General features: G+C 49.6%; 1 protein-coding gene across 1 annotated transcript in view; it reads left to right on the forward strand.

Annotated features, from left to right (window-relative positions):
• Positions 1 to 14,913, forward strand: part of LOC112114862 (regulator of G-protein signaling protein-like) — a 37,452-nt gene extending 22,539 nt beyond the window's left edge. Inside the window, 11 exon segments of the mRNA XM_026655605.1 lie at positions 857 to 1,050; positions 2,187 to 2,304; positions 3,963 to 4,059; positions 4,605 to 4,734; positions 5,733 to 5,913; positions 7,619 to 7,757; positions 8,485 to 8,609; positions 8,792 to 8,904; positions 12,504 to 12,599; positions 14,503 to 14,566; positions 14,877 to 14,913. Of these exon segments, the coding sequence (XP_026511390.1) occupies positions 857 to 1,050; positions 2,187 to 2,304; positions 3,963 to 4,059; positions 4,605 to 4,734; positions 5,733 to 5,913; positions 7,619 to 7,757; positions 8,485 to 8,609; positions 8,792 to 8,904; positions 12,504 to 12,599; positions 14,503 to 14,566; positions 14,877 to 14,913 (1,294 nt within the window).
• Positions 14,914 to 21,080: the final 6,167 nt, after the last annotated feature.

A 21,080-nucleotide genomic window follows, 5' to 3' on the forward strand; every position in this document is an offset into this window, starting at 1 on the left:
CCCCAAGCACCTGCTTGACAAGCTGGTGCCTGGAGCCGGCCCTGATCTTCCTCCCCCCCGCCACGTACCCTCATATGCAATCTCACATCTCATCTACTTGTACAGGAAACATCCGCTTCATCCTGGAGGGCTGAATCACTCCTAGTTACCCAGCAGGTGGAGCTGTTGAGCATCATTAATAAGGCTTCCTCCTCTCCTCATTCATTTATTTCTTGTGCCTGTCTAGTTTGATTCCCTGCTGAGCTGATTCTCCTTCAGCACAAAGCAGTATATGGCCTGGGTGCTGCTGATCACTTGTGGGTTCCAAGGCAGCCAGGGCAGATGCCTTCAAGTGCACAGCTGAACTCTAGTGAAATTAACCTTGCTCCCACTTTAGTTCTCTGGTTGGGATCTTCTGTTAAGCATGGCAGATGCAGAGCCATTAGGTCAGATTCTGCTGTCTGGTACACCAGCGTAAATCCAGAATGACTCCACTGGCTTCAGGATTTACACTGGTGTAACCCAGGTCAGTATTTGGCTCAGTTGCTCCCTTTGGTGGCAGCCAGGTCTGGTAAATTCCACCAATGCTGTTGAGCCATGAGTGGGTTCATCTGGTCCCATGGTTCTCAATGAATCAGTAGCTGGGGAGGAGGCACACATTTGTTTTCCCTTGTTACGGAGAAGACGTACTCTGCCAGTGCCTTCATCAGGTCCCCTGCGCGGAGGTCCCCAAGCTTTCTACCCTCTCACCATCACTGGGAGTCTGACAAAAACTCCCCATGCCAATGGAGATGCGGGCGCAGGGCTCCAGCTCTTGATCAGGGCACAGTGCCCTGCCATGGTGCTGCCTTCTCACCCAGTGCCTCCTCCCCACCAGGTATCTCATGGAAGTGCTGCACAATCCCATCCACCTGGAGTTTTTCAGGCAATTCCTCAAACAACATAACGCCGAAGCCCCACTGCTCTTCTGGCAGGCAGTGGAGAAGCTCAACACCGAGTCCAACCCCAAAGCTCAGAGAGCTTTGATCAACAGTATCCTCAAGAATTTCTTCCACAACAAAGTGCCTGCTGGTATGCAGACTCCCTACTCCACAGAGCTGAGCTACCCAGGAAGGCAAACATGATCCAGGCCACCCACTAAGGTTACAAGGGAAAGGGATGCCCCAGCCTAGAATGATTTCTCTGTGCAAAGGGCAGTGCCTAAGCTCACCACCCCAGGAGTGGCCCGGGCATACATTGTGCCGCAGATACCCCTGTGGGGTACAACTCACTCCCCACTTCCCAATTGCTCCAGAGTGGGAGGGAAATAGTAATTTGTTGCTGGGCCACACCCGCAGCAAAGTAGGACAACCCCCTGTACCACCTCAATTGTTTGGTGCATTGGTAGGGAAGGGGAAGCCGGCGCATTGTCCACTTACTGCAGCATGGGGAGTACGTGGGCACACAGCAGGGCTCTGGAGGAACTGCTACTCTCCCCGATACAACTGTACACAAATTGGCGAGGATTCTGGACCACTGGGAGCATCCTCAGCTGCCCTGCCTAGAGCTGGCTTAAGATGCCGTTGTATCACTCCAGCACCACAACGGGGCTTTAGTGGAGGCAGAGGGTCTGGCCTTTCATTTGGCATTTCCAGTCTGCTGTGCCATAGTGCTGCCAAATCTAGGGACCTTGCAGCAAGATTTAGATCCAGCTTGCAGCAGAGTGCACAGGGCCTTGCCAGCTCTCACTGCCCAAACCCGTGGGGCATCTGCTCTTCAAGAACTCTAATTTTCATCTCACTGTTTCCTGAGGTTCCTGCTCTTACTGCCACACAGATTTCTAGAAGAGACCACTATGATCAGCTAATTTGACCTCCTGCATAGAATTTCACCCTGTGATTCTAGCAGTGGAGGGAAATATTCTTCCCTACTGTCTTCTTTAGATGTTTTGAGCTCAGTAGTGTCACTTTCAAAGTGTGTGAGGTGCCTTGGTATTTACGTGGCCTGCAGACTTCTTCTTGGGTTAAAAAGTGATGTTATAAAAGGGGAAAATGACAAGGAAGGAGGAAAAATGTATTGGGCAAATGTGGTCGAGGGGGTAGTGATTGTGATGAAGGTCCTGGACCTGGTGAACACGAGGGATGGAGATTCATGGATGGCTCAGTAGGTCCTTACAATGATAGAATGTCTGGTGCAGAAGAGAGGAGGTGACTGTGTGTCTTTTCTAGAGGAACTGCTGCAATGCCAAGCTTCCATCATCAGAGATATACCCAAAGCTGGCCTGGTCACCAGCTCCATGCTATTCACAGCACAGAGCTTTGTCCTGAAAGCAATGGAAGAGAAATGGTGAGTAGTCCTGGCTTATTTCACTTTAACGGGGTACACTCACCACTGGGGTGCCTCCTTGTGGCTGGGTCTGGGGATTCTCTCTCACCTGGTCTGGTGTCCCTTTCCCGCAGTTGCCTGCACCATGACCTCTCTATCTCTCTGGGACTTGGGGTGCTTCCTCTTTGTGACTCGGCCTTACAGCCAGGTCACTATTTGGTCCTCCCCTTCTGGAGTCTTAAAGTCCCACTGTACAAGCTGTCCATATGCCATGTCAGTCAGTCTTTCAGGCCAAGGCCAAGGCCAGGTCCAGTGCCACTTCCCCAATGGCTGGTAGGGGAACCCAGGCCTGCCCACTACTCTGAGTTCCAGCCCAGGGACCCTATGCCTAGAAACCACAGTCTACTCAATCTCTGACCCTGTTGTTGTTTCCTTGGGCTCCTTCCTAATTCACTTCTCTATCTCCTGGCCCACCTCTGGGTTTACCAGCCCAAGCTTCCTCTGCTCCCAGAGGCTATTCCCCCCTCTCAGCTTCTTACCGGAGTCTGTAGTCCAGGACGGGATCCCAGGGTTTACGCTCCCCCTCGAACTCCTTGTCCCTTGCCAACTCCCTTTCTCTGTAGGGAGTGACTGCAGAGCCCCTCCCTGCAGCCCCCTCTTGCTCTCAGCTTCCTGGTTTTACTCAAGCCCAGCCTGCCCATGCTCAGCTGGGCTTCATCTTCCACTAGGCGTTATCCATCCCTGGCTCTCCTCCAGGTGCAGCCTGTAAGATTAATTGCCCCCCTTTAGCCTATTCCAGCCTTGTGAGGGGTGGATGCCCCATCACACTTCCTGAGAGGCCGATGGCATTGTTGCTAAACTTGCTGGAGGTTATACACACACATACTCCGTAATAGGATACACCTAAGCGGTGGCCAGAGTGCTGAGTCCATATTCTGGCACAGCCCCCATTGGAGCTGACGAGGGTTTTACCTGCATAAGGACAGCAGGGTGTGGCTCATAACTTTTCATACACTAGTGTGTCTGTGATATATTATAAGGGGCAGGTTCATCTGGTCCTTGCATTGCTGGGGTTACCCATGAATAGCAGGGCCCCCTGCAGCAGCAGAAGCTGGTGAGGAGGGGATCAGAGGATGATCAGTTTCACCTTCCTCATCAGGTTTCACTGCAGCAATAGAAGTGATATCCAGGGTTATCCAGCATTCTGGGACTAGGCCCTCCATTCCCCTCACCACTTCTCTCCTCCTTGTCTCTGCCTTCACGCCAGTCTCCTCCCATTAAATTAGGCTTGAATAAAGACTGGGAGTGGATGGGTCATTCCACAAAGTAAAAACTATTTCCCCAGGCTAATTTTTTCCCCTACTGTTACTCACACCTTCTTGTCAGCTGTTGGAAATGGGCCATCCTGATTATCACTACAAAAGTTTTTTTTTTCTCCTGCTGATAATAGTCCACCTTAATTGATTACTCTCGTTAGAGTTGGTATGGCAACACCCATTTTTTCATGTTCTCTGTGTATATGTATATATATATCTTCCTACTGTATTTTCCACTGCATGCATCCGATGAAGTGGGTTTTAGCCCACGAAAGCTTATGCCCAAATAAATTTGTTAGTCTCTAAGGTGCCACAAGTACTCCTGTTCTTTCTGCTTTCTCTAATACTCTTCCATCCCGGCAGGTTTAAGATGTACCAAGATTTGTACCCTGGGAGCGATATTTTTGACACTCACTTGGTCACGAGGCAGGGAAGAGGATCCTTCATAAAGGACAAGCTGGTAAATAAGGATGGCCTGCACTCCACCTGCTGATACCCCAGCTAGATCCCAGAGCACAGGCCCGAGAGTGGGGAGGGGATGCTTTTCTCTGTGAATGTGTTGATGCCAGTGGGCTGAGGGGTAATGCAAGGCTGCAGAACAAACTGTCTTTGTCCAGAACAAGAGCATTAATGTCTACAGCCCCTGGGCTATAAGCTCATCTGTGCAAACAGACCCCTGTGCCCACGCAGAGCCCCACTGACTTTCGTCAGGAAATTCATTTAATGGCAATGTCCCCCAGGGATCTGACTGAAGCCCAGTGACATTGAAAAGCAATGACTGTGGCTCAGTGGGGTCAGTAATTCCACATAATGTGCGGATTCATTTTGGTGCATTAATTCAGAGTGGCAGGTCTGCCTGGGCACAGATCCCCAGGGAATAATCAGGATAAGTAGTTTGAAGGCATTCCCATCAGGCCCATCGTTACTTACTGCCTCCGTTCCCTGCCTTGCTTCCTCTCCAAGTGCTGTACATAAGCTGACACCCTCCATGCTCTTTGCCCACAGAAGAGAGTGTGGTTCGTGCTCCAGGCTTTCATCAGGAGCATCTGCAAGTTCCGGAGGGAGATGAACAATCGGCAATCCCGCAAAGACTTTGAGGACTTTCTCCGGAGGGAGCTCGTAAATCAAAAAGAAAGTATGTCCAGATCCTGCTCATTCTCCTGCCTACCATTGTTGCCGCCTGGGGTGAGCAGACTCTAGGGGAGGCAATAGCAGAAACCTGGCAGCTTGTCCCCTGCCGTCATTTTCTTACCCGAGAGTTCTCTGTTGGAGGCATATAAGAGGCCAGGATACCAGCTTGCTCAGAGGGAGTGAAGCAGCTGGGTTGTTCTCTCCATAGCAAGAATTTGCTCCAACCCAGCAAGAAGTTAGCCACTGGAGAAGGGGAAATCCCATTTGCTAACCTGGGCAGGCAGCTCTGCAGTTGGCCACTCAAAGTGGCATTTTATGCAGCTCGTGCTATTTGAGCACCCATGTGAGGAGCTGGGCAGCCTAATTTAGGCACCCATTAGGTACTATAATGAAAAATCAGGTCCTAACTGTTTAAAGCACTAATTGTACTGCATAACCCACCTGGAAGCTGCCTACGCCTTACGTTTTCAGCTCATCTGAAGACAGCACCCACCAGCTGCTTCTTGTCTGTTCAGTAAGTCTGTGCAGTGACTTAGTACCTGGCTTCAGCTGTGAGCATTTCCTCCATGTGCTGGTTTAGGGTGCAGCACTAATGTAAGTTCTTTCCTTGTGATTTAGGGTAGCGCTGGGGGGCAGGAGGGGTATGGGGATTAGAGAGTAATGTGAACTAGAAGGGCTCTGGATGAGCCCTGTGTGTACTGGGGGAAGTGTACAGGTTGAGGATTACAGGGCCAGAGACACCAGCAGCAAACTGTAGACAGAAGAGTAGAGCACTTTAGGTGGGGGTTAGGCCGGGTACAGGATTGCATTGTCGGGGGATTGGGTAAATTGATAGAGAGACACACGTGGGATTGAAATGAGGTGTGGATCAATCCCATTAGTGCTGGCCCTGTCACCTCCCTGTCTCATGCACGTACTGTCTCTCTATCAATTTACCCAACATCTGGGTCGCAGGAGCTTGAGGGAGATGAGTTGCTCAGGTCTTCCCTTGTCCTCACTCAGACTTGCCCAGTAGCTCCATGCGCAGTACCATTGCCATGGCTAGCCCCCGCCAGGCTGTGCCGGCTGCCAGCACGGGAGAGGATGTGGAGGTGATACAGGTGAAGCGCCGGCTCTTTAATCAGCGGCACATTTCCATCAACTTCCTGGTCAACGACCTCAGTTTTTACCTGGAGATTGAGAAGTAAGCCTGCCCGCCCTGTCCGTTTGTTTCAAATACCTTGGGATTCTTCCGGTCTTGCAGGGATAAAATCCCTGGCCTGATGGGCTAGCTCAGACAGAGCAGCACCGCACGCTAGTCTGCTGGGCACTCAGCTGATCTGTTGCTTACACTGCAGTGATGTGGTGCTGGGAGGTACTGAACTCTGCTCCCAGGGCAAAGAGACAAGACTCAAAGGCCTGTTCCTTTACACAAAAAAGCCCCCTTTGCACAGCCAGAAGGGAGTCTTGGTGTGAACGAGTACCTGTTGCTGAGTGCTCTGCAGCGACACCTGTTGGCTGATCAGGGAGCAGCAGTAACAGAACACTGAAGGACGCTCGCTTTCACTCTCCCAGCCAGCACAGGAATGGCGGTGACACAAGCTATGTGTCTCCATGGCAGGAGGTTGTTTAAGGGGTGGGACAAGTTAAGCCATGCTGCCTGTGTCGGCATTGCGTTACCCTAACTGTGACCCGTGCACTGCTGGTGGCCTGCAGACAGCGGGCAAGTTACACACTACTGGCTGCTGCTCCTGGTTTGACATTTGGTATTTTCCTGCTGGAGCTGCCACGGGGATGTCATGATGGCCAATGGGAGGGGTGGGAAGCACAAGACAATCCCTCTGCTGAGGTGTAGTTGCCCCTATGAAAGTATCCGGGAACCTTTATGCCATCCACCACCCTCCACCCCCCTCTGTCATAGAGTGACTCACCGCTGGCCAGGTGTGGTGTAGCAGGCTCTGGTCTGGCACCCACTGCAGGACAGCTGTTCCAGCCTAGTGGTGGTCTGCCTCTTCCGGTGACTCAACCCTCCGGCCAGGCCATGTCCAGTCCCACCCCTTCCGGGGTAGCAGAAAGTCCTGCAAACACCAGCCTGATGTCCTTAGATCAGGTTTCCAGCCCTGACCCTAGGCCCAGTGGTCTTTACACCCCTTGTCTCCAGGTTTCCCAGAGTCCCTACTCTTTGTATGGAGGTATCATGCCACCTTCCTCAGTGGCCAGGAGGGGAACCCAGGCCCTCCCTCTTCTCTGGGTTCCAATCCAGGGACCCTGTGGAAGCAGACAAGGTCCACTCCCCCAGACTCCTCATTTGAGTGCTTCCTACCTTGGACTTCCCGCTGCCCCTTTCTGGGCTCTGCAGAGTCCTTTCCATTTCTTGTGGTGAGCGATACTTCCCCGAGTTTCTCCTCCTGGAAGTCCTGTTCCTCTTTGTCAGAGCTCCCTTCGGAGGGACTGCTCCACCCCTCTGTCTTCCCAATGTCTCTCCTGGCCTGTTCCAGGGTTCTCATGTCAGGAGAGGATCCCCAAGGCCTATTCCCCCATCTCCATCCCTGGGCTTCCTCTTTCCTCTACTGCCCTGAAATCCTGCCATTGGCCCACAGGCCTCTCTAGCTAGGCTTCATCTTTAATTGGACCTGGCCCATCCTCCAGGTGCAACTGGATGCATTCATTGCTCTCTGGCTCCAGTTAGCCCTTTCTATACCAGTGTGGCATATACACCCTATCACACCCTCTTTGGAGGAAGACATGTGCCACAGGGCAGGGGGTGAATGTTAGTGGGAAGTGGGCATCAAAATCCCCTAAGTGGCTTAGAAAATCTCAGCTAAAAGCCACATGTTGTATCAGAGTCTGAGGAGACAGCCACACCCACAGCTTCTCTCTTAGACGTCCCCTTCCATTTGTCCTGGCAGGTTTTGTCACCTGGCTGATTCGGCCGCAGTGCTCGCAGCCTGCGGGTTGTACACCGAGAGGGACGTCACCTTTCTTAAGACCAAAGTGGCTACAATCACCAAACTCTTCCTGAACTCCGAAGTCGCTCCTAAACTGCGGGTAGGAGGCTGTAACACGCCCTGCACGCTCACTACCAGGGAGGCCTGGGGCTTGCAAATCATCACCTGAGAGCCTTATGGACTGGGGGGTGTCTGGCTCAGGGAATTAATAATGGGACCCAGGTTTCAATCTGCTCCGGCTGAACATACTGCAATTCTGATGACTTTGACATTGTGCGAAGTAAGTTGTTAGCTTCAATCCAGGTCCTAATGGAGAGTGTCCATGATCACCAAAACCACTCTCACAACTGATGCTAACTGGTAATCCAGAGAGAGTGAGTGAGTGGGCATGGCGACCGAACGACCATGTAGACATGGGCCCCTCTGGTCAGGGCTGAGACACAGTGGCTGGCTTTACGGTCAATAGAGAAGAGCCTTTTGGTCTGTATTCACTAGAGATCACTCATACTCTCCCTCCCCGTTACGCTGCACCTCCCCATGGCACACTGCTGTTTTAACCACATTTCTTTTTAAATCCCTTTTAAAAGCATGGTGAGGGAAGGGGCAGAAAGGGGATTCCTTTGGATTTTGGCTAGTTAGCCAGGAAATAAACCGAGACCCTGCTTGGAGAGCTCTGAACTGTGACCAGGGCTCTATAAGTGGAATGCAGAATCCTGGAAGGTGTGAGGGCGGGGGGAGTTACTAGGGGTGTTTCTCTCTGGGATTCAGTAGGGATGCCACCTGTGCCTTACGCCCCATTTGTGAAGTGGTCTCTGTTCTGTGGCCAGGTGAACATTTCTGAGGGCCAGAAAGATTTAATCCGGAATTTAGTTTCCAAAGGAGTCCTGGATCGCAGCCTCTATCATGTGGCCTTGCTGAACGTCTTCCCGGTTCTGATACACTTCTGGAAAAGGTAAAAATCCCTCTCTTTTGGACTGGGCGAGGGGGGTGCAGAGGTGGGTGTCGGGCGCTTTCTCGCCTTCCTTCCTTCCAAAGAACATGTAAGTCCAAAAGGAACATTATTGCTAGCTGTATTCCTCAAATGTGTTAGACTTGATTTGCTGTCTGTCCTTGACCTTAGCATTTCCCCTACAGATACTGTAACTGGAAGGCAATGGAATCCTTCCGCAGGTACCCGAAGATAAAAAAAAAACTCTCTCCGCTCCCTGCTAAGGCATCGCCTAGAACATCCAGTATCTTCAGTGGGGGTAAGCTGAGACTGCCTCTTCCTCATCCTCTCTTTCTCTGATGTGTTCGCCGTGTCACGTATGCTGCACGTTACTCCTCTCAGCCTTGCCCATCCTCTAATGCCTCAGGTAGCGGCTCCCCAGTGGTTCTGTATGAGAGGCAAAATTTGATATTAAAATACCTTTATTTGGTGAGCATTTGCATAGATCAGGCAGCTGCCATGCTTCGTGGTGTAAACTGGATCAGGTCAGGAAGGAATCTTCCTCCAGGTAAAGTGCTGCACAATTGTCTAGGGGAGGTTTTTTTGTGAAACATCAGATAATGATACAGATACTGTAACTGAAGCAGAAGACAAGAATTGATGGATTAATATTGATCTGGCAATTCCTATCTTCCTATGTTGGAGATCATTTTCAATCAGCATGATGGTCTCAAAACAGCTAGAGCCTCTCCCTTCATTCCCTCCTAGATAGCACATGAAAACCCCTCCGTGGTAAGTCCCATAACTGTACATCTGCTACTGAATACAGAAAGTCAAATCAGGGTCATATCCATCAATTGCACTTTCTCCACGATAAACACACTAGATTCCTTATACCACGTCCCAAAAAAATATTCAACCCTTCAAAACAGAAATTAAACTAAAGTCATTCTGGTTTGCGAATTTGCTCCCAGCCAAGTTCGGAGATGAAAGCAGATTGAGGAGTGATTCATCTCTCATGTAACTTCGCTGACATCAGTGGCTTTACACCAGGGCTGAACTGAGCACTTACAATGCAGAGAAGCTGCAGTCAGGGCTTGGGGGTGATACTCACTAGAGTTCAGATGTGAAGTGGAGTGACTGGTATAGAGTACTTTGTCCTAGGGATCAGGGACAATTTTCACTCCTCAGCCTGGCACTTAGTACCAGCTCATTTAAGAACCAAACTATGAAATGATACTAAGACATTAGCACTGAAGTGGTTGTCACTCCCTCTGACACCTTGGATTCCTCACTGAATATTCATGTGGCAATTTTCTAATTGACTTACCACTTTTAATCAAAATAATCATTTTTTTATGAAAAGAGAGAGTTTGTTTTATTTTCTTTAATAGTTAGAATAGAAAACGGAGAGTCAGGAGTCTAGGGGTCTATTCTCTCTACTCCATCATTGAATGACCTTGGTCAAGTCATGCAACTGCCGTGCCTCAGTTTCCCTGCATATAAAATGAAGATCTGGAGCCTTGATTCTCTATTTTGTTATAGCAGTTTTATGTGGCTTTATTGATCTGAGTGTTGAATCAAGCCCATTGATGTCTGTTGAGATGCATATCAAGATGTATTGATCCAGGCCAAACAGAGCTCAATATTTATCCCAAGGAACAATAAATCTTATTTTCACTCAAAGTGGAAGTTACTATGTGTAACCATGCCAACCTCTCTTCCTTATTTGTTTGTAGAATGTTTATCAGGGGGCTTCTGAGACCAGCTCCTCAATACATCATGGCTCTAGTCCCAAAATCAGGATTATTGACCTCCCGAGGAGGCAGACAAAATTTGATTCATCACATGATTATTCTCAGCCAGACATCAGTCAAAATTTCAATTGCACATAAAAAGACTTAGGGTATCTACCTGACAGGGCTGTTTGGGAGGGTAAACAAATCTTCATAAAAAGCTTTATGGAGAGAGTTATATGCAGTACATGCAAATTATTACAGTCATTAACTATTTCTGTTCCATGCTGTCCACTCCCAGGCACCAGAGTTCGTGTTAAAAACCATGATGCTTTCAGATGTGACCAATCATTATCCCAGTATTCAAGTGTTGCTCTGGACTGGACAGGACAGCAAATGGAATACATTGAAATGGCATTTTGTTCCATCCCATCCTGGCCATAATCCGGCAAGGAGTGCCAATTGGCCAAACCCCTGTGCCTGCACAAAACTCCTTGCAGGACTGGGGCCCCTAGTAGAATCCAAACTCTGTAGCTAGGGCCTTTAACAGACTAACATCCTCACTAGATCTGGCAGAGGACGACACATAAATCACTCTGACCTCTGTGTTATAGCTACTCGCTGTGTTTGTGTCAGTTTCTAGAGCTGCCCATTAAATGAGAAGAACCATCTGTAGTTGTTACCAGTGTCCGCACTGCAAAGCTGAGATAGTGGTGGGAGAGCAAAGCAGATTCACTTCTGCTTCATGTCATCCACACACTTGCCAGCCAATCTCCGATGGCAGAATCTGTATTGTTGGTGTCATTGTATGAGGAGGGGAAAATACCCAGCTGGATTTCCAAACCCAGGATAAAAGTGTATTTTAGGCAGTCAGAAAAATCTTGTTTCGACTTGCAAACTGAACTGTTTCTGCTGACTTTTGTCAAGATACCTTCCTGATCATGATCACACCCTAAAGTAAAAGCTTTACCTAATGAGGTTACTGACAGGATGGGTTAAATAGTTTTTTAAAAAAGAACTCTAAAATTACTAGGAAAAATATCCTAAATATATATTGATCACACAAAAGCACCTTTATAAACTTTAGTTTATTTCTGGGATTACATTCACTGCAAAGAAGCAGCTGAGCAGAGTAATGTATCACAGCATATCATCTCTCTTCCCAACCCCACTCCCCTTGGGTGCCTCTCTTTCTGGGAAATTCCCAAGGAAGAGACTTGAATTTTTCTTCCATCTGGCCACATAGTGTCACTGTTGCTCCGCTTGTGCCTTATTTTGTCATCAGCAGAGGATTGGGCAGTTTCTGGTGCTCAAAGCGATGTCTCAGCTGGGATTGTAGCCTTTGAGGATGTGGTGAAGTACCTTCTTTAGGAAACCTTGAAAAAAAAATATAATTCCGAACTTCAGATTGCTAATTCAGGGAGGGAGAAATTCAAATGACATCTGCCACATGAAGCTGAAGATAGTGCTTCATCCTACAATTTGTAGAGCAAACACACTGTTCTTGTACATACACCAGCTGGCTGGCTGCGTGTATATATTGGACTATGGATGTGGCTGGGCGTGTGTGGCAATATGTTAAACCATGTGGCTGTGTGTAAAGCTGTGTGTCTTTGTACCACCTTCCTCTTTGTACCACCCTCCATTCACACAACCAAACAAACCACCTTGAACAACATCTGACTAAACACAAGGCCCCACCTCCTATCCTTCAAGACCTGTACCACGCATGGGATAGTCAGTAGCTCCTACCCCAGTTGTTCACCACTGCTGCAGCAGAACCTAGGGCAGGAGGTGGTTCCCTCTGTTATTCATTCGTCCTCTCATCTTGTTTCATTGACTGTGCCTGATGTTCAAGGAGAACAAGCTACAACAACATCAAATGAGATGCTTGTTGGATTACCCTGAGCCACTTCCTTCCCCCTCTTGCCCAAGGATACGTGTCTATGTCACATTCCAGTCATTTAATATGGGATGGGGAGGGGAATCCAATCTCACTCTCCAGTCCCTCCTCAACCCTGTCTGCCAATCCAGACGAAAGGAGCTGATGAAGTCTGCGAATCTGTGTGGGAGCAGCTGGGTGGTAGAGCAGAGGAAGGGGGAATCTATTGGATGCATTAGAGGAGGATCCCATTTCTGGAGAAGTTACTGTGGTGTATTGTTTTGCCTCCTCTTTCAATAGAGGACTATCCAATCATTAGGTTCACGCTACTCAAGGGGATCCAGCTGCTGCTACCTCAGCCTCGGGAGGAAGTGGATTCTTCTACAGAGCAAAAGTGTAAGTAACTTTGCCCCTGAGGCTCTCTGACCTGGGAAACGAGTGCCTAGTGATGAGGAAGGAGCCTGGGAAATCAGACTCTCCTGTCTCTAGTTATTCTTGACCCCACCTGCACAGTACTGGGTTTACCATGGCAACATGGTGCTTGGCCCAGAGTCAGAAGGGGCCCCAGCCAGCCTGATTCCCCGGCCGGCTGAGCCAGCCAGGAAAGCTGCCCCACCCCACCTCTTCCCACCCCTGTTCTGCCCCAGGCCCACCCCCACTCCACCCCTTCCCCTGAGCTATGTCCTGGCTGGGGGCTGCAGCAGGGGTCGGGCGCACCCTGCACTCACTGGGCGGCGGGAAGGGGAAGCGGGGGCAGGGGGAAAGAGGCAGTGGGAAATGAAGGGGGTGGGATGGGGAGGAGATGGAGTGGTGGGGAAGGGGCATGGGATGGGGAGGAGAAGGGGATAGGGAAAGCAGGGATCCAACATGCGGATCCCCTTGGCAGCAGCTGGGGCTCCTCTGTTAAACAGGCCCATCAAGCCCTCACCCTGACAAACACCCACCTCCCCTGCATCCATACCACCCCCGATGAGCCCCCCCAGACACCCTCCACACTGAGCCCCAACCACCTACACCTGGACCCCCACCCAAATAAACCCCACCTTCCCTGCACCCAGACCCCTCCCCCCCTCCCCCCGCTGAGCTCCAACCACTTTCACTTGGTCCCCCCTGCAGACTGCCATTGCCCCTGCACCTGGAACCTCTCTGTGCATCCAGATCCCACACTGAGCTGCCTGCACCCAGACTGCCCCCCACAGAACCCTCTTACCCCCCCCCCACAGAACCCTCTTACCCCCATCTGGATCCCCCCAAACTAAGTCCCTCTGCACTTGGATCCTGCTGCCAGGCTGAGCCTCGCTGCCCATATCTGGTGTGTGCCTGGTGCAAAAGGGGCAGGGCCCCAGGGTGTTTCTGTGGCAGGCCTGGCCCTTGTGCTGTGTCAGGGTCAGGTTCAGCCTCGCTGCCAAGTCCCTGTCCCAGGGGGGCGGGGGAGACTGCAGGTTATTCTCCCACCTCCAGGCAGCCAGTGACCTGTGCTCCCCACTGCCATGGTGGAGCTTCCACATTTATTTATTGTAAAAAAAAAAATTGCAGAATTTTAAAATATTATGCACAGAATTTGATGCAGCATTCCCTCAGGAATGGGGGTGCTGTACAGCTGTGATGGTGGGACTGTGAAGGGGGTGAGGGACAGTGGGGGATCTGTGGTTGGGGGAGCTGGGCAGGGGGTATGGTGTGCAGGATGCTGTGCAGTTGTGGTGGGACGTCAGCAGGAGGGGTTTCTGGGCAGGGGGTGCTGGGCATAGCGGGTCCGGGGGCATTGGGCATAGGGATCTGTGGGGGAAGTCTCTGGGTAAGGGGGTGCTGGGCATAAGGGCAGGGCACTGGGCAGGGGGGCAGTGGGGAAGGGGCACACTGGCAGCCAGGACTGGGCGGGCCAGTGTGCGTCTAGCAGTTGTGGGTTTGTAAACAGTGCCCTTGTGCTAGGCTGAGTGGGGCCATTCCCGCTGCGCCTCATTGCCCCCAACCGGCCCCTCGCTCTGCGGACCACCCCCCAGCACATGCCCTATTTTCCCAATGGGGGCCCACAAATATGTTTGGCGCTGGGCCCACAAAAAGTTAATCCAGCCCTGCACCTGCGTAGATGTTGCCAGGCCACCTTGGGAGCATCACGTCCCCCTGCTGATCTCTTTACCCCAAGGAGAAGTTATGAATGCTCTTTCTCTTGAGTTCACCTTCCTATCTGCCCAGGAAAAAAAAGGCTTAGATGTTAGAATGTTGCTGGTTGCTTGTGTGGAGGGGGCCTGCAGGATGATTTTCAATTCATGATGGAAAGTTCTCTCGGGTTTTGTCTCAGCATCGTCTGGAAGCCTCAACTGGAAAAAGCCTCCATCTGGCATCTGCGTGACCCAACAGATTGGGTAGGTAATGACTGGGAAACCTCATCTCCTTCCGTCCAGACCCGGTACGAGTGCCCAGCATGAGATGGGAAATCACTCGCTTCCTAGGCTGAGTACAAATTGTGTGGGCATGCCAACTCCCTGTCCCCACAACCTACCCTAGGCACAATGAAGAGTGGGGAAAGTAACCCCAGCTAGGGGTGGATGGAATTGTTGGCTTCTCAGCTTTGTTGCAATTCCAGTGCATTTGTATAGTACAGGGTCGGTGCCCTCCTGTCCCCTGCCCATCTTGGATTGGCATTGCCTGACGTTCTTGCTCTTTTTCCTTCAGGCAACAGCTTCAAGATGCTTCTAAAAAGCCATCTTAATCCATCCCCGTTTTCACGGTTTGAGTGAGAGCAACTCTGCACCCGGAGGCAGTGCTGCAGGTCAGGACTGAGGTGCACTAGCAGGGCTGTGGTGGGAGGTCTGGACTAGAATATCAGGGATTGTGGCAGTTCAGGCATTAGGTGCTTTGGCAGACCTATGGATTGCACAACACCTGTTCTCATAGTCCTTGGCTGTGGACAATGATGGCATCTTCTGCCTTCAATAATGTTCTTTAATCACTGGCCCCTTCCCCCATAAAGAAATAAGTGGAAGCAAAAAAAGAAAGAAAGGTCACGGGAGGTAGGTAGATAGGCCTAGGCACTAGGACAGGCAGTGCCTGCCCACTCCTCCACTTGGGGGACAATAGCAGAGAGCAGCCAGCCAGAAACTCCAGCCAGCGGGGCAGGAGCAGCCGAAGCAGGGACCTCTAGACATCGCAGTCAAAACTGTAGCCGGTTCTGACTTTCCCGGCCCTGACTGGCTGTTTGCTCCAACCCTCCCTCCCTCTCCTCACAGTATCTTCACCTCACCTTTAGTCCACACCTGCCCCCCTTATCTTCTCCTCCCCTGCCCTGTCCCCTTCACCCCCCTTTCCATTTGGCTGATCCCCTCCTAAGTAAACCCACCCCTCACCCAGGCCCAAAATAGTTGTGGAACGAACATGACGTTTGCTGCCATCCCGCTGATCGCTCCGCTTGTGTGTTAGACCCCTTCCCCCAGCCTGGGGCTGTCTAGTCTATTTAGACAATATTGTCTTATTGTTTCCTTGTACTTTCCTGTCTGTCCATCTCCATCTGTTGTCTCATCTTGAGATTCTAAGCTCGCTGGGGCTGGGGCTGTCTGTTTGTTCTGTGTTTGTCCAGCTCCTAGGGCTGTGGTCCATGACTGGGGCTACTAGGCACTTCCGTAACACCAGTAAATAATAATTAATAGGTTTGCTGCTTGGACGTATTGATTCCCTGGGTGTAATGCTCTTGTCCCAGTTCTCAGAGGGAGTTGTTCCAACAACTTACACAAAGTAAGCGGGCCCCCTCTGTGCCTTTGAAGCAACATTGCAGGAGACTCTGGTCTCTCTGTAAGGCCTTGTCTACCCTGGGGATATGCCCCAGTTACAGCCACCAGTCACCAGCCACCCAGGTAGCTGCACCAGTGCAAACCCCTAGTGTGGGCAGGCAAATGCTCTGCAAGCTGCAATTTGCACTGGGGGAGCTTGACACTGCTTGAAGCCAGGGCAAGCTGCATCATTGCTAACCTAACCGCAGTTTAAAGCCTCTTTGCCTGTCTACACTAGTGCAGCTACCGCGCTGGCTGAAATCCCCAGTGGTAAACAAGGCCTAAGGGAGCTGTATCTGTCCCCCACTATCCTTCTCGCTTGCTAACTGCCCAGAGGTCATTGCAGCCTGTGATGTAAAGTGTTTTCCCCCTCCACAGAGACAGCGGGAAGCCTAGTGCTCCGATGTTGTTAGTGGACGCTGCAATGGCTGAAAAAAGTTCTGAGTTTCAAGCAACATGCACATGCACAGAGAAACTTTCTGCTCAGATGCTAGCAAGTGCAGAGAATAAAAGGTTTTGTTTGCTAGATGTGTTCCTAGTGCCCTTCTGTCTGCCTCTAAATAAAAATAGCAGAGCAACCTCCACGGTGAATTCCTTTCCCTTCAGACTCTAAACACACAACATGAGCCTCTGAATCCATCTCCTGTTCTCACTCTGATCACCTTTTTGGAGATGCTAGAGAACTTCTGGGCCCGGGGCATTTACACCCTGGTAGCTTAGACCAGTGTTTCTCAAACTGGGGTCCGCGGACCGCTGGGGGTTCCTGAGGATACTCCAGTGGGTCCACGGGTCCCGCTGAGAAACTCCTCCCCCTCCCTCCCAGCACCTCCTTCATGTCGGGGAACAGCTGTTCCCCGACGTGAAGGAGGTGCTGGGAGAGAGGAGGAGGAGTGGGGACCTTGGCTCTGAGCTGCTCCCGGAAGCAGCCAGCAACGTCTCTGCAGCCCCCGGGGGGGGGGGGCGCGGGAGGAGTCTCCACACGTTGCCCCGCTCCAAGCACTGACTGTGTAGCTCCCATTGGCCGGGAACTGCGGCCAATGGGAGCTACGGGAGTGGTGCCTGCAGGCAGGGGCAGCACACTGAGACCCTCTGCCCCCCTCCCCCCCCAGGAGCTGCTGCCAGAGGGATGTGCCTGTCTGGAGCCGCCTGAGGTAAGCGCCGCCCCTCTCACTCGCTCCTGCACCCCAACCCCCTGCCCCAGCCCAGAGCTGGCACCCAAACTCCCTCCCAGAGCCCGCACCCTGCACCCCCTCCTGCACTCTGCACCCCAACTTCCTCCCAGAGCCCGCACCCAAACTCCTTCCCAGAGCCTGCACCCCCTCCTGCACCCCAACCCCCTGCCCCAGCCTGGTGAGAGTGAGCGAGGGTGGAGGAGAGCGAGCGAGGGAGGAAAGGGGGGGATGGCCCTGAGAGGGGGCAGGGCCTCAGAGAAGGGGTGGGGCAAGGGCTGAGTGGGGGGGCTTGGGGTCCCTAAAAATTTTTAAATCAAAATGGGGGTCCTTGGATTGCTAAAGTTTGAGAACCGCTGGCTTAGACCTTGGTTGTAAACAGGCCTCACACAGGAGTGAACAAGAAGTTCCCAATGCCCCCTTGGCCTGGCTACATGAGGGTTACGCTATGAGGAGGCCAGGGATTGCTTGCTCATGTCGCCCCTGGCCTCTGTGGGGCAGGTGTAACCAACTAGTGGTGCAGGTCCTCTTCTGGGCTTGATACACAGAGGATAAGAGTCTGTTACAACCCCACCTAGAGAACTTTAGCTCAAGCTGTAGCAGCCCATGCATTTAGCTCTGGAGGTCTCCAGTTCAGCCTCCCAAGTTTTTTGAGGGGAGTGCATCTAGAACTGTGAAGAGAGAAGAGATGATGCAAGGAATCGAGAGCTTTCATAAAGATACATCGGCCTTGGGGCCAATGAAGGCCTTCTCTCCATTCTGATTAAGACTGGCAGAGCGTGCTTTTGTTATTCAGTTGTGAAAATAAACTGATTAATTTGAATTCCCAAACTGGAGGTATTTACCAAATAGGTAATTAAATCCCACCAACCTCTGTCCACACAGCGCAAATGCTCATAGACATAAAATGTCAGATCTGGAAACCGGTCAACAAAATACTGTGATGGGTTCTGGATTATTTCCTTGAACCTAGAATAGAAAATAGACAATTTTACGTGGGGCATCCCAATTCATTGAGAAGTATCAAAGAAGTAGGTTTTCCCACTTTTCACCAGCCTTGAGAGAATTTCCTGGAAACAAACTAAGGTCCATGCTCTCCCTGCTTTGCATCTGTGGCTTCTTCCTTTCTCCCCTGCCTGGGGATTAAAAAAAAATCACTTCACTGGTGGTGGTGGTGGGGATTTTGGCCACTAGTTTTCAAAATCTGGTTGAAAAATGCACTTAAAGTTGTTTTTTGTTTTTTTTATAATGCTGAGTAGTATACGGTTCGATAGCATTTATCACCATGCAATTTTGACAGGTCTGTATGCCCAATTATGGCCCATTTAGGGCTTATGTCCCCGCCTTCCCATCCCATTTCCGGTGGCGCCAAAGTTTGGCACCGTCGGCCATTTTGAAAAATTTTGTGTGTGTGTTTGAGCAGGGGTAGTGTTGTGTGTGTTTGTGCTTGGGTACATGGAGAGAAAAAGTTGAAAGAAGAGAGTGAGAGAGTGTAAAGACGAAAAAAGAAAGTTTGAGTAAGGTTTAGAGAAAAAAAGGAAAGAAAGGTTTTTTGGGGAGGTTGAGTCAGGAGAGAGGCTGGTAAAGACAGGTTATTCAAGAATAGAAAGAGAGGAAAAAATAAAGCAGTAAGAGAGTCTGTGTTACTGAACACATGCAGAGCGAAACATCCTACCCCAGCGACTGTTGATAGTGAAATGATAGCTGTTCTGGGTGACGAGCCTAGGGAGCTAGCCCCACCTTTTGGTGAACCAATCAGAGGTTGTTTTACAGCTAGGTCACAAAATGCACTTGTTAAACCAATCCTGTAGTCCCAAGATTTTAAACAAGAACCTTTTAGAAATGAACTATTGCGTGGTGGGTTATTTGAAAAACTCTAACCAATAAGCATTTGGCCCTGTGTATAAAAACACGTATTTTTGTGAGTGGGCCTTTAAAACTGGGAGCCTGGACACAAAGACGTGTCCATGTACAAGACACCTACTGAAGCCAAGAAGCCGGAATTGCCCCTGGGTGCACCAGTACGTGTTCAGAAGAGAAGGCCTCTTTACGCTTATTTTGCTAACGAGGCAGGACCATTGCGGAACCCCGTGTTTCATCCTGAAATTGAACCGAAGAAAGAGGAAGACTTTATGGAGCCACAGCCATTTGTAAAAGAGAAAAGGATAAAGTGCGAAAAAATTTGTTGTCGGATTTGGAGAAAGCTGACTCGAAGGCAGAGGTAAGACCCTTTTTATAACAAATTAATGAAAAATTACAAATGTTTTATAAATATCAATGGTTAAATGTTATTTCATTTACGCTCTTAAAAAATGATTTTTTTGTATTTTTGGACAGATAACCAAGCCGGGTCCGTACAAGATTACTACCCTGGTGTGTGACGAGTGGTCGACAGGTGCAGAACCAGAAACACATGAGGAAGTAAAAACAGCTTAAATTATTTGAAAGAAAAAAAATATATATATATATATGTAAGCCACTGGTTAAACATTACTATACGGTTGTGCTTAATAATAGGTTGCCAAAACGATGATCGACGGAGCTCCCGCCAGTGGTGATTCAGAAACAAACAACACAAACAGCGGGTGCAGCGAGCGGTTGTCAACTGTAGAACCAAAAGAACATGATGAGGTAAAAGTTACTTAGAAAATTTTAAAAGAAATATAAATATAAACATATATAAGGGGAGGTTAAACAAGGCTATATGTTTGTGTTTAATAACAGGAAGGTGCCACAAGGCCCAACGGTGCATCAGTCGGGGATGATGATGATGATGATTCAGAATCAGACGAGGGTACGATTGAGGTAGCACGAATAAACTGTAGGGCTTTTTTATTTTTAAAGGTTTGCAACAAAGAATTTAAAACATATTTTTACTTTGTTTTTGACAGACATCTTCAGAGGATGAAGAGGATAAAGAGAGGCGGCCTTTAAGCAGAATAACCGTGATATGCACCTGTTGTTTTTGCGTGAAGCAAGATTTAAAAAAAAAAGTCTGTAAAAATAAGGAGGGCGACCAGAAGAGCTGCGAAGATGATGTTATGGCCGATATTATTAGGGCCGTTGTAGTAAAAGCCATTTACCACTGTTTGAAAAAACAACTTTTGGAAAACTGTGCAGACCTGTGCGGTAAATGAGCCCAACCCTTTTAGTCACCCTTGTATCTTTTGGGGTCGCTCAGAAGTATTTCATCAGATTAGACGTATTTCTTCTAAACTGAATGTGGCCCAGCTTATAAATATAATTATAGCCGAAGGCTACAAACTGAAAAAGCTTAACATAACCACTGAAACTATAACCGAAGTTGTAAAAATGATTAGGGAGGTTGCAGAGACATCTGACCCGGTGGCCTTGCTGGTAGACCTGTCAAAGGAGGTGGCAGCCAACATTGGCCGATCTGTGTGTAGCAGGGTTCATAAAATGGATTATAAAACTTCTTACATGCCAGCTTCTGACCCTAAAGGCTCAAAAAAAAATATTGATTAAGATGTATTGTAAAATAAATTTTAAAAAAGTTTGTATAACCGTTCTCTATATTACTCTGCTTATGCATTAAATAAATGTGTATAGTTGTACCATATATTACTTTGCTGCGGCATTAAAAGCTTGTCTTTTTTTTTAAAAAAGTAAGATGTGTATAGACGCTTGTGTATTAAATAAAAACAAAAGCAAAAACGGGCTCTTGTGTATACGTTTGTTTTAAAGCAAGATGGGTTAGACATGGTGAGGTTGCTAAAGAAAATGTATTACTCTCCCGGAGAAGTTGGGAGTTTTGGGGGTGTAACACCCTTATTTTAGGCCACTAAAAGACACCGTAAAACTTTAAGCAGAAAGCAGGTTGCCGCTTGGCTTGCTGATCAAGAGGCTTACACTTTATATAAACCGGCAAGGCTTACATTTAAAAGAAATAGAACGGTTGTGTCTGATGTGGACGCGCAATGGCA

This window comes from Terrapene carolina, unplaced genomic scaffold, assembly GCF_002925995.2.
Source record: "Terrapene carolina triunguis isolate 2854851 unplaced genomic scaffold, T_m_triunguis-2.0 Scaffold210, whole genome shotgun sequence".
NCBI lineage: Eukaryota > Metazoa > Chordata > Testudines > Emydidae > Terrapene > Terrapene triunguis.